The 13552-nt window shown below is 45.3% G+C and overlaps 1 protein-coding gene across 2 annotated transcripts in view; it reads right to left on the bottom strand.

The window, feature by feature from the left end:
• Positions 1-13552, bottom strand: part of KCNH1 (potassium voltage-gated channel subfamily H member 1) — a 421045-nt gene that overhangs the window by 323084 nt on the left and 84409 nt on the right. For both annotated transcript variants that reach the window (XM_075339163.1, XM_075339164.1), the window contains one exon: positions 1349-1741. In XM_075339163.1, the coding sequence (XP_075195278.1) occupies positions 1349-1741 (393 nt within the window). The remainder of the gene's footprint in view (positions 1-1348; positions 1742-13552) is intronic.

Here is a 13552-nt window from a genome sequence, read left to right as displayed (position 1 = left end):
GACTATAATATATAGGAATAGATCCCTCTGTGTGTAATGACTCTATATAATATATAGGAGTAGATCCCTCTGTGTGTAATGACTCTGCATAATATATAGGAATAGATCCCTCTGTGTGTAATGACTATATAATATACAGGAATAGATCACTCTGTGTGTAATGACTCTATATAATATATAGGAATAGATCCCTCTGTGTGTAATGACTCTACATAATATATAGGAATAGATCCTTCTGTAATGACTATATAATATACAGGAATAGATCCCTCTGTGTGTAATGACTCTATATAATATTTAGGAATAGATCCTTCTGTGTGTAATGACTATAATATATAGGAATAGATCACTCTGTGTGTAATGACTCTATATAAAATATATAGGAATAGATAGCTCTGTGTGTAATGACTCTATATAATATATAGGAATAGATCCCTCTGTGTGTAATGACTCTATATAATATATGTGTTCAGAATTACTGAAATAAATTCACTTTTTGATAATATTCTAATTTATTGAGATGCACTTGTATACTTGTTTTTTTACAATGGTGGTCATCCATTAGAGCTCTCTGCCGGGGATGTACATCAGTCAAAGCTCTTCATGCATATGTCTGACAGACGCCAACAATTCGATGTGAACAGAACCTAAAACTCAACTGTTATTCTGATCTTCAGAGAAAACGATCTCCAGATATTTCCCTGCCTCTTGATCAGTTCACCAGAAGCTAATTGCCCACCATCCTCCTCCTCCTCCTTGAGGCCATTACACACAGCGATGAACCAGTCAGATATTCCGATAAAGTTGCATCTTTCAGAACCGCTCAAGAAGAAAACATCTCGGCGCTCCGGCATAGTGAACATCTCATTAGAGTGGACGCAAACTCCGAGCACAGGAAAGACAAATATCTGCTCATCAAGCTGTGACTGATACACTCGGCCCGCAACCTGAAAAATATTTTCCAAAAAGGAAGCTGAACACAATAATTTGGGGCACTTTAGCTGAATTGGCTGTTGGAAAATTATAGTTGTGTCTGCAGAGGAATTAATGGATAAAGACGCCGGCTCTTCAGCTACTTCATGTCTTTATCCACGCTGAGCCCTGGATGAGGATGATGCCTACTTGATGCTGTCCAAGTATTTTTTTTTACAAAGCCTGAATGTTATACAATGAGGGAATACAAGGAAAAGAGGATCTGTAGAGCACCCCTCCATATTTTTGCCATGACTTATAAAATATATATATAGACGACCTATTCCAAAGCTAAGTCCTCAGTTACGTACGGCTGGAAAGCCCCTTTGACTTAACCCACAAAAAAAAAGAGTTAAATAAGTAAAATATTACTGACCTCATCCACATTTTCAAAGGCATTGATGACATCATACGGCAAGCAGGACAAGAGATCGATGACAAACCAGGTCTTCAAGTAGTTCATACGTATCAATTTTGGGTCAGAAATGACCTCCCCAGCAGGTCCAACAAAGGTGGTATGAAAATTAAGCACGATATCAACCAAAAATATCACATCCACAATGCTGTCCACGACCAACCACGCGACGTTGTTCTGTTTGGTTTTGAAGGACACGTTGTAAGGGACCAGAATGGCGGTGTAAAACGTCAATATCAGGATGACCCAATCCCAGGTGGTTTTGAAAACACAGTAATGTAGGATGATGTGAGGAGGGGTCTTTGGGGCTTCTTGTTTGTATTGCGGAAGAATTTCGGAGCCAAGTTGCAGTACCTAAAAAACATGGAGGACAAAGTCAAAGTAAGTCTAAGGGCGGCTTTGCACGTTGTGACATTGCAGGTGCGATGTCGATGGGGTCAAATCGAAAGTGACGCACATCCGGCGTCGCAGTCGATATCGCAACGTGTAAAACCTTTTTGATACAATGAACGAGCGCAAAAGCGTCGTTATCGTTTCATCGCTGCAGCCTCCGACATTTCCATAATGCCGGTGCAGCGACAGGTACGATGTTGTTCCTCGCTCCAGCGGCAGCACACATCGCTGTGTGTGAAGCCGCAGGAGCGAGGAACATCACCTTACCTGCCTCCCGGCTGCAATGAGAAGGATGGAGTTGGGCGGGATGTTTACATCCTGCTCATCTCCGCCCCTCCGCTTCAATTGGCCGCTTGCCGTGTGACGTCGCTGTGACGCCGCACGGCCCGCCCCCCTAAGGAAGGAGGCGGGTCGCCGGCCAGAGAGACGTCGCACGGCAGGTATGTGCGTGTGAAGCTGCCGTAGCGATAATAATCGCTACGGCAGCTTTCACTAGATATCGCAAGTGCGACGGGGGCGGGACTATCGCTGCAGCATCGGTAACACATTGTTACCGATGTCGCAACGTGCAAAGCCCGCCTAAGACTAAAATTATTATTGAAGCATTACCTGCACGAACAATGACCTAAATGGTCTGATACTTCAAGTGCCTCATCTGAATATGGTCTCTACAAATAGGAACTACGTTAATTTTTAATTGCAAATAATGTAGTTCTCTTTTTTTTGATGAATTGACTTGAACCGACAACCTCAACAGTGGCAGGCAGGAGATAAACCTTTGAGCCACAGACCTTGGAAACCAGACTTTGTGGCACAAAGGTTTAGCTCCTGGCTGCAACTATAGAGGTTGTCGGTTCAAATCCCTGGGACACGCACACTAAAAGGAAAACTACATGACTCTGGAAACTCTGACTGAGGGCCTTACCTTACCGTACCGACCACCACTCCAACCCACTTCCCTGAATTCTAACTTAAATTAAGACACAAAGACTGTGACATTGGATTAAAAGTCCACAGCAGCCCCGTTTATTAACAACAATCAATAACATTTTCATACTTAAAGATAGTAATAACCAAAAAATAACGAAAAAGGAGGGGGAGTAATTGAAGGTTCCCGTTGTACTCGATTGCAACACCAGCTCCACCACCTGCCCTCAGCCACACCACATCGGCTCGTGGGCACCTAGCCATGTGTTGCCCAACCAATGTTCCGCTGAGACCTTAGCCCAGCAGGGACCAACATTAAACCAACCATACCATTGCACCACAAGGGGTAACTCGTTCCTGCACTGGGTCCTTCCCTCGATCTTTTGTGCAATCCACCAACTTGAAATACCCCCCCTCTTTTTCGCAAAGCTAACTCTTACCCATCTTTCCACGTCGATCGCCAGAAGTCCAAAAATAGGGCTGTTGGGGGGTGGGATGATTCTGGACATCTGCCAGGTACCGAATGACCACCCCCAGCCCGAATCCCTGCCCTATATACTACCCTATAACTGCCCTCCCCCTGACTATTCACAGGGCCCCAAACCCGACAGCCCCTATCACCCTACCCTACAATTTCCCCGCACAAACTGCATTCTCACCTTAACCCCTTGCCATACCCACAGGCCTAGCATCCCTCCTTAGTCATGCTGCCCTCCCTTGAGCCCCTTTGGGGCAGGCAGTACGGGCTGTAATTTATTTGCAGTTAGAAAGGTACGAGCAACTATGAGCATAGGGTACAGAGAAAGCAGTACCACCCTGGATCCTAGTGTCTAAGAAGGCACAAATGTTTCTTTGGGGAGCAGGAGTCTTCAGTTATACCTCCATTCAAGCCATTTTTGAATTTCTTTTTTTGGTATGGTTTTATCAATTTTTTGTAGGCATTTTAACTTTAGTATTTCATTGCTATCATTTAATTTTCTACATTGGCAAGCCTATGGGGGGAAAAACCCATACCCAGAGAATGCTCCATTTTAAAATAAAAATACCCCTTTCTGAAAAAAAAAACCCCAAAAAAAAACAAACATAAAACTGAAGAAAAACACCATAAGCAAAATAACTTTGTTTGTAGTGATTTTCTTATTTCACTACTATTTTAGCTAACATCAAGCCGTAGAATTTTTATTTTTGGACCACAAGCAAAATGCAAAATAACTTTGTTTGTAGTAATTTTTTTTATTTCACTAGTACTTTTAGCTAACATCAGGCCATAGTACTTTTATTTTTGGGGAAAAAAATGCAAGAAAAAGATTAAAAAAGAAAATCAGCTAAATAAACCTTTTACAAATACTATGGTCAAGATTCCTCATTCTTTTTGCCCCTTTATTTTAAAATATATGGATTTTTAGAGTATAAGCTTGGATTTTAGGCATTTTTCACTTTGTATAAACTTTGCTATGGTTTGTGTGCCATTTTTAAGCTATTTTTTTTTTTTTTTTTTTTTTTTTAAGCCCTTGTTATTGGTTTGTCCAGGGTTATAGGGTACTTGGTCCCGGGCGATGTATTGCTGGGGAAATGTCACTTGTTGGCCATTGCCCGGTTTCGTGTCCTGGGGCCGATTTTTAAAAAGGGTTATTTACAGGGGAGATTAAATGAAAGTTTATATGTGACGCCACTTGCGTGTTGCGGCTATGTGGATGGAGCCGCCGCTGCAATTCTCACTACTGGGGCTAGTGTTAGTGGCAGCCTGGATGTTAGGCCCTCCGCAAGCAGGGCCAGGCCCCAGAGGATAGGTGATGTAGATGGGTGCAGAAAGAAGGTAGACCACACAAGGGGTTGCAGTGTAACTGGTTCCTTTACTCACAGTCAGATGGAAACTGGTCACCCGAGGCTGGCTGGTCTTGACCGCTGGTCCCCTTAGTTCCAGTGCCGGTTTAGTGACCTGGTGGCTTCTTTCCCCTGCACCTGTCTTTGGTTGGTGGGTCCCCGTGGCTTGGAGTGTCTGGGGGGCCCCTCCTGGTAGTCTCTCAACGGTAGTCCGTATGACGGTAGCGTGAACCCTGTGGGGTCAGAGTCTCTGGTCCTGTTCCCCGGTTCTCTCATTGCTACTGAGTCCCGAACTTCAAGGTCAGTGAGGTCCTGGATGCTCCCCTCACTGTGCAGATTTTATCAGGTCTGCCTGGAGCGTTTGCCTGACCTAGGATTCTGTACCCCGTTGGTGCTATGGTTCTGGGAGCACTCCACCGTACTCCACCGGCAACCAAACGCCTGGGCCCTCAGGTCACCATCACACTTCTGTCAGTGCTTCACTTGCTCTCCGTTCGGCCGTCACCGACGACTCCCTCTCTCAAATGTCTTGTCTCACTATGCACTGTCTGCCCCTCCCACCTGGTCATCTAGTGGACTGAATCGGCTCCACCTCTAAATGGCCATCCATTAGGTCCAACCCTAGTCAGGCACCAGTGTATGTGGAATTTGGAGATAAAACAGGGATTATTTGGAATGTTTTTGTTGTTACCAGCACTGGTCTTCTGGGTCCCTGGGGGGTAGGCCCTGCATCCTGGTGGGGATGCAGTACCTTGTAGCTCCCTGATGGCTTCAGGTGCGCTACATTATTTCTTAGGTTTGTGGGAATGGGTTACATTATGCAGATGCTTTCGGCTAATTCATCATGTTTACTCAATTATATTCTACTGCAAAATCAATTTTTTTCTGCACAAGACTTTTTAAAATCATCGTGCAACAAGTGTTTACAAAAAAAGGCAAATAAAGAGTTTTTGTGCTTCATTTTGGTGAATTTGGTGCATAATGCGCCAGTCTAAAAAAATGAGACAAAAAATTGTTTTACAAAGAAATTCACCTCTGGGTGAGATATCTTCCGAAACAAAGAAAGACGTATTGGGATTTCCCGGGATGAGAAAAATACCTAAAAACCCTCGCTGCACCCTAATGTCTACAGTATAATTCTCCTTTCACAAAAAGGCAATTTATTCCATAATTTATTCTGTATATCTGGCGGTAAATCCCATTAGTGATTCATCTCCTGAACATATTCTTATTCTGCTCGCTTGATTCATCTCATCTCTAAGGAGCTTTATACATCCCCCGTATAGGGATATATCACATACTGTATGCATTCGATCACATCTCATACTAATGACCCCAACTAGGGGGGCTCAATAATGATCTATAAAAGCTCAAGTACAACAATGAGTGGGCTTCAGGGAATAAACATCCCATCAATAATTCATTAATCTATATAATGGGGTAATCCATAGGGCACGGGGGGGCTTTAACTCTGGGCAGGACGTAGTAAACCATATCTGGATGAAAATTGGAGCTCTAGTGTCACCATAATATAAACATGTGTAATAAATTATAGACGTGGTTATAAAACACACTAATTTGCACCTTTTTTAAGCAATTTCCTACTAAAGAGGTTGTTTGCAGTATGTCCCTTTTTGTTAGAAGGGTTCCCAAAATAATATGCTAATTGCAGTGTCCCTTTGCTGAGATGTTGAGCGATAATAAGGCACAAACTACACAGATTTGTTAGTTTATTTCATGTTCAGTATGCACCTGTTCACACTTGTCTGTTAGGAAGTGCCATCAGTTTTCTTATTTTGGATTATGGGGTCATGCCTTCTGATTAAGCATTCCTTCCTATCAGCTTAAGGTGATTTTTAATTTCCTAGTAGCAGGTTCCTACCTGCCCATAAAATTGCAGGTTATTCAGCCCATATACAGGCATCACTAGGTAGGGATCCAGCATACTAGTTACGCCTTGATGCTGGCTGCTGAGCTCACATAAAACTGGCTTTTTTGTATACTAAGAATCTGAATTTTTACATTTATTTCCTTAGCAGTAATGCATGTTTAAGTTCCTATATTCAATGTTTATATACCTTAGCGTCTCAGAGTGCAGCTGTTTATTTCATGTTCAGGATGCACCTGTTCACACTTGTCTGTTAGGAAGTGCAATCAGTTTTCTTATTTTGGATTGTGGGGTTATGCCTTCTGATTAAACACTACTTCCCATCAGCTTAAGGTGATTTTTAATTTCCTAGTAGCAAGTTCCTACCCGCCCTTAAATTTGTAGGCTATATAGCCCATATACAGGCATCACTAGGTAAAGATCCAGCATACTAGATACACCTTGATGCTGGCTGCTGGACTCACATAAAACTGGCTTTTTTTGTATACTAAGAATCTGAATTTTTACATTTATTTCCTTAGCAGTAATGCATGTTTAAGTTCCTATATTCAATGTCTATATACCTTAGCATTTCAGAGTGCAGCTGTTTATTTCATGTTCAGTATGCACCTGTTCACACTTGTCTGTTAGGAAGTGCTGTCAATTTTCTTATTTTGGATTATGGGGTTATGTCTTCTGATTAAGCATTCCTTCTCATAAGCTTAAGGTGATTTTCATTTTCTAGTAGTAGGTTCCTACCTGCTGATAGAATTGTAGACTATATAGCCTATATAGAGGTATCACTAGGTAGAGATCCAGCATACTAGATACGCCTTTACGCTGGCTGCTGGGCTTGCATAAACTGGCTTTTTTATATGCTAAGTGTCTACTTTTTTTATATTTATTTCTTTAGCAGTAATGCATGTTTAAAGGGAACCTGTCAGGTGCAATATGCACCCAGAAGCATGAGCAGTTCTCGGTGCATATTGCTAATCCCTGCCTAACTGTCCCTGTATACACTGGCATAGATAAGCAGATTTTTAGAAAAAGTATTTCTAAAAATCTTTTATCTTATTCTAATGAGTGCAGGGGCTTGTCCCAAGGTTGTTATATCCCTCGACTAGTCGCCCTCTTAGCATGTTAGTACGCCCATAGCGGCGTACTAACATACTATTTAATTCAGCATCCCCAGCGGTGACACGTGTACCTGTGTTCGCTGTGACCGTGCTTCTGAATGCCCAGAACATCCAGTCATGTGCAGTAGACCTTCTGAAGCCAGGACGCGTATACCCAGCTTCATACTGCTCAACTGGAAGTGCAATTTTGTAGCCGGCCTCCTGGGTGCCTCTTGTGCTTCATAGACTCAGTGACGTCATGACATAAGTAAGAGCTATGGGTGCCCAGGATGCCGAGTTTAGAAGTGAAGACAACCTGACATGTAGGACCGGTATCAACTGCCTTGACTGACAGCCTAATGTGTATGGAGACCTCTTTTACCCTATAGATAACGTCAGGTGACATAAGGATCCAATATGTCCAATTTTTGACAATCCCTTTTGTTCTCAGTGAGATAAGCTCCCGCCCCAGAGGAGTCTGGCAGCTCCTCTACCATAGAGAACACCGGAGCGCTTAGCATAGACAATGGTCGATTCTATGTAAGAGTGGGGCTAAACAGTTCCGGGCAAAACATTGGACAACAGATATCAAAACTGTATGGGGCGAGATAAGGATCCAGCATGTCCCAATTTCCACCGTTATTCCTTTTGTTCTCGATGAGATAAGCTCCTGCCCCAAAGGAGTCTGGAAGCACCTCCACCATAGGAAACATCAGAGCGCTTAGCAGAGTGAATGCTCCATTATATGGGAGAGCCAGGCTAGACACTCTGGGCGAAACATTGGCCAAAAGCTATTTAAAGTGTATGGGGAGAGATAAGTATCTAACAAGCCCCATTTTTCACTGTCCTTCCTTTTGTTATCTGTAAGATAAGCTCCCGCCCCAGAGTAGTCTGACAGCTCCTCTACCATAGAGAACACATGAGCACTTAGCAGAGCGAATGCTTATTGTATTGGAGAGCTGGATGAGACGGCACTGGGCAAAATATTAGCCAACAGCTATCTAAAGTGTATGGGGCGAGATAAGGATCCAACATGTCCCATTTTTCACTGTCGTTCCTTTTGTTCTCTGTGAGATAAGCTCCCGCCCCAGAGGAGTCTAACAGCTCCTCTACCATAGAGGAGAATACCGGAGCACTTAGAGTGAATGCTCCATTGTATGGGAGAGCTGGGCTAGACACTCTGGAGGAAACATTGACCAAAAGCTATCTAAAGTGTGTGGGGCAAGATAAGGATCCAGCATGTCCTATTTTTCACTGTCGTTCCTTTTGTTCTCTGTGAGATGAGCTCCCGCCCCAGAGGAGTCTAACAGCTCCTCTACCATAGAGGAGAATACCGGAGCACTTAGAGTGAATGCTCCATTGTATGGGAGAGCTGGGCTAGACACTCTGGAGGAAACATTGACCAAAAGCTATCTAAAGTGTGTGGGGCAAGATAAGGATCCAGCATGTCCTATTTTTCACTGTCGTTCCTTTTGTTCTCTGTGAGATAAGCTCCCGCGCCAGAGGAGTCTAACAGCTCCTCTACCACAGAGAACACCGGAGTGCTTAGCAAAGCGAATGTTCCATTGTATGGGAGAGCTGGGTGAGACAGCTCTGGGTGAAACATCGGTGAACAGCTATCTAAAGTGTATCAGGTGAATATTAAGGTCATCGATATTCAATATTTTCTGATCTCTATTCTTCTTGTGTCAGTGATGCCACATATATACATGACCACTGCAGCCAATTACTGGCATTAAGTCATTGCTACAACAGGTGATTGGCTGCAACAGTCACTCAAAAGTCAACATACCACATCATCATTGGATGATAGTAAACAGAGGCTGGCGGGGGACCTGGGAGAACAGTCACTCAAAAGTCAACATGCCACATCATCATTGGATGATAGTAAACAGAGGCTGGCGGGGGACCTGGGAGAACAGTCACTCAAAAGTCAACATGCCACATCATTGGATGATAGTAAACAGAGGCTGGCTTGGGACCTGGGAGAACAGTCACTCAAAAGTCAACATGCCACATCATCATTGCATGATAGCAAAAAGAGGCTGGCATGGGACCTGGAAGAACAGTCACTCAAAAGTCAACATGCCACATCATTGGATGATAGTAAACAGAGGCTGGCATGGGACCTGGGAGAACAGTCACTCAAAAGTCAACATACCACATCATCATTGGATGATAGTAAACAGAGGCTGGCGGGGGACCTGGGAGAACAGTCACTCAAAAGTCAACATGCCACATCATCATTGGATGATAGTAAACAGAGGCTGGAGGGGGACCTGGGAGAACAGTAACTCAAAAGTCAACATGCCACATCATCATTGCATGATAGCAAACAGAGGTTGGCATGGGACCTGGAAGAACAGTCACTCAAAAGTCAACTTGCCACATTATCATTGGATGATAGTAAACAGAGGCTGGCGGGGGACCTGGGAGAACAGTCACTCAAAAGTCAACATGCCACATCATTGGATGATAGTAAACAGAGGCTGGCATGGGACCTGGGAGAACAGTCACTCAAAAGTCAACATACCACATCATCATTGGATGATAGTAAACAGAGGCTGGTGGGGGACCTGGGAGAAGGTCACTCAAAAGTCAACATGCCACATTATCATTGGATGATAGTAAACAGAGGCTGGCGGGGGACCTGAGAGAACAGTCACTCAAAAGTCAACATGCCACATCATCATTGGATGATAGTAAACAGAGGCTGGCGGGGGACCTGGGAGAACAGTCACTCAAAAGTCAACATGCCACATCATTGGATGATAGTAAACAGAGGCTGGCGTGGGACCTGGGAGAACAGTCACTCAAAAGTCAACATACCACATCATCATTGGATGATAGTAAACAGAGGCTGGCGTGGGACCTGGGAGAACAGTCACTCAAAAGTCAACATACCACATCATCATTGGATGATAGTAAATAGAGGCTGGTGGAGGACCTGAGAGAACAGTCACTCAAAAGTCAACATACCACATCATCATTGGATGATAGCAAACAGAGGCTGGCGGGGGACCTGGGAGAACAGTCACTCAAAAGTCAACATGCCACATCATTGGATGATAGTAAACAGAGGCTGGCATGGGACCTGGGAGAACAGTCACTCAAAAGTCAACATACCACATCATCATTGGATGATAGTAAACAGAGGCTGGTGGGGGACCTGGGAGAAGGTCACTCAAAAGTCAACATGCCACATTATCATTGGATGATAGTAAACAGAGGCTGGCGGGGGACCTGAGAGAACAGTCACTCAAAAGTCAACATGCCATATTATCATTGGATGATAGTAAACAGAGGCTGGCGGGGGACCTGGGAGAACAGTCACTCAAAAGTCAACATGCCACATCATTGGATGATAGTAAACAGAGGCTGGCGTGGGACCTGGGAGAACAGTCACTCAAAAGTCAACATACCACATCATCATTGGATGATAGTAAACAGAGGCTGGCGTGGGACCTGGGAGAACAGTCACTCAAAAGTCAACATACCACATCATCATTGGATGATAGTAAATAGAGGCTGGCGGAGGACCTGAGAGAACAGTCACTCAAAAGTCAACATACCACATCATCATTGGATGATAGTAAATAGAGGCTGGCAGGTGACCTGGGAAACATCAGAACGGAAGAGGCAGGGAATTGATACAGTGAGTATAACTATTTTTATTATTTTTTCTATGGATATGGAATGACTCCTCTAGGCCAGGTTCACATATTGTTCACTTGGTGCGGATTTGCACGTGTAAAGTTTGCAGCATATTACTGAACCAGGAAAGTGGATGGGATCCTAACACCGCAGGTTAAACCGGTGGCCTGGCATTGTTTTGTGGGGTTTCTTTGGGCAGGAGGGGGACGTATGTTTGGCTGTTGTCGTATAACCCCGCATATCGTATATCACTGGTCTACTACTTTAACTCCACCATGGACAAGTTAGTGATTAATCATAGGGGCTGAAATATTTCTTGTACTAACAACCCTCCTGCCTGCGCCTCCCTCTGTATTTCCCTGCCCCCATATTAATTATATAGTGACTGGTACAGTCTCCAGGATGAAGGGCCATTAATTACCCTCCTTTTATCTTGATTATGGAAGGCGTCTCGTATGTGCAGCCGCCCAGTGAAGTGTCTGAGGACGTACTGTCTACAATGCAAATGAAGCCTAATCACAAACTACTCAAACAAAGAAGAACAAGTGAAGACGGTGCAGGGAGGAGCGCTCCGGTTCTCGGGCCGCGGCGGTGGCCTTCATTACCGCCTTGTTCCAGTACATCTACGGTACATTGCTACCTCCTCGCAGTCATACGCTAAGCATCACCTTAAATTAACATCCAGAGCATAGAGCTGCACCCAGCGGAGCGTTCCCCAGAAAATACCCGATGAAATTGAAATGTTTACGCTTGTATAGCCATTTCTATTAATCCGAGCTGACACATTCGTCTGAATTACTGCTTTATTTTCATAAAAGCTTCATGAGGTTTGATGTCTGTTTTTGCAATTACTTCTATTCCCTGTAAAAGAACAATTTTAGAGCACATTTTCTTAAAACTCCTTTGTTATTCCTTGTGGAAATGTATAAAATTGACAAGTCGGTTTCGCCATTGCTTTGTCAAGAGGCATGTCCCCTCACAGTCAACACTGATTGGACAGTGTCAGAGACTATAGGCATGGGGCCAGGTCTGTTTCCCTACAGAAAGTAAGGTCAAATTTTTATTTCTTTTTGTGGCGCCCTGGACAAGCCAGGTCGTCACAGGTACTACACCAACACACCCCACACCCCGGTTAGGCACACCGAAGTCAAACACAAAATCCTTGTTGCCTTCCTCCAGGGGCTGATGTCCACACCAGGGGGTGGGCCAGGCGGTTGGTCCCGCCCACCGAGGAGTTCACAGTCCTGGAGGCGGGAAAAGGAGTCAGTTATCAGTTCAGTTCTGGAGAGTGAAGTGGTAGAGGAGCAGACTGACCGTGTCCGGGTGTGTGGCCTGGACGGAACAGCAAGGTTGGCAGACGGTGGTGACCGTCTGCAGGAGAGGCCGATTAGAGTAAACCGTAAGGACCGTGGACGGGCGGTGGCCCGGCGGTACCGGACCGGTGAGCAAAGAGAAGCCAGCACCATCCGGCAGGGCTTACGGACCCTGACCAGGCTAGGAGTCGCCGTAAAACTGGTCAAATCCGTTAGCGAAGGGAACCTCCGGGGTTTCCCAGTAGCCAAGTCCTGACAGAAGGCAACAGCCCAAACCGTAAAGGGAAACACAGTCACCGCCAAGGCTACAGTTCCCAGGGCCAGAGCCTGCGGACAAAAGGGGCTCCTTCAGCACCCATCCAAGCTGGGGAGCAGGTTACCGGTGGGAATCCATTGGAACCATACACACAACACAGGTGAAGGGAAAGGCAGTCACCATCAACCTGCCGGGAGGAGAAACACCGCAGCCATCTGTGGGACCCGTCCATCCAGCCGTGTGTTTTACCGGAGACTTTGCATTCATCATTGGCTGAGTGAGTACCACCGTGCCGTGCGGCACAGCGCTGCCCCCGCAACCCTGCACCTCATCAGGCCCCGTAACCCGCCTGCCCTACGTCCATACCCCCCACAGGCCCCGGGACAACCAACCCCCCTACCCACGGAGGGGAGAACCAACATCCAAGCTGCTCCCTGTCACCGCTCCCGGGATCCCCGTCCAGAGCAGCGGTGGTGTCACCAATCTAACCACAACCGTGGGTGGCATCACGGACAATATCCCTAAACCACACCACCCTCTTTCACTCACGGGCGAGGAACGCCGCTCAAGCCACCACCGAGCAGCAGCAGCAGCCAGACCCGAGCAGTGGGTGAGCGCAGCGTCCCCTCCTCCGCCCGCGACATTTTCACAAAATATGGTGGGTCTTTATCTCTCTACAATAAGTGGGGAAAAGGTCTTTGTATCTTTACAGTAAGTGGGGGCAGGTCTTTGTCTCTCTACAATAAGTGGGGGTGGGTCTTTTACGCTCTGCAATAAGTGGGGGCAGGTCTTTTACTCTCTGCAATAAGTGGGGGA

The sequence above is a fragment of the Anomaloglossus baeobatrachus genome, chromosome 3, assembly GCF_048569485.1.
Source record: "Anomaloglossus baeobatrachus isolate aAnoBae1 chromosome 3, aAnoBae1.hap1, whole genome shotgun sequence".
Taxonomy (NCBI): Eukaryota; Metazoa; Chordata; class Amphibia; order Anura; family Aromobatidae; genus Anomaloglossus; species Anomaloglossus baeobatrachus.
The sequence above is the reverse complement of the archived record's forward strand: the minus strand, read 5'-3'. Positions and strand labels throughout refer to the sequence as shown.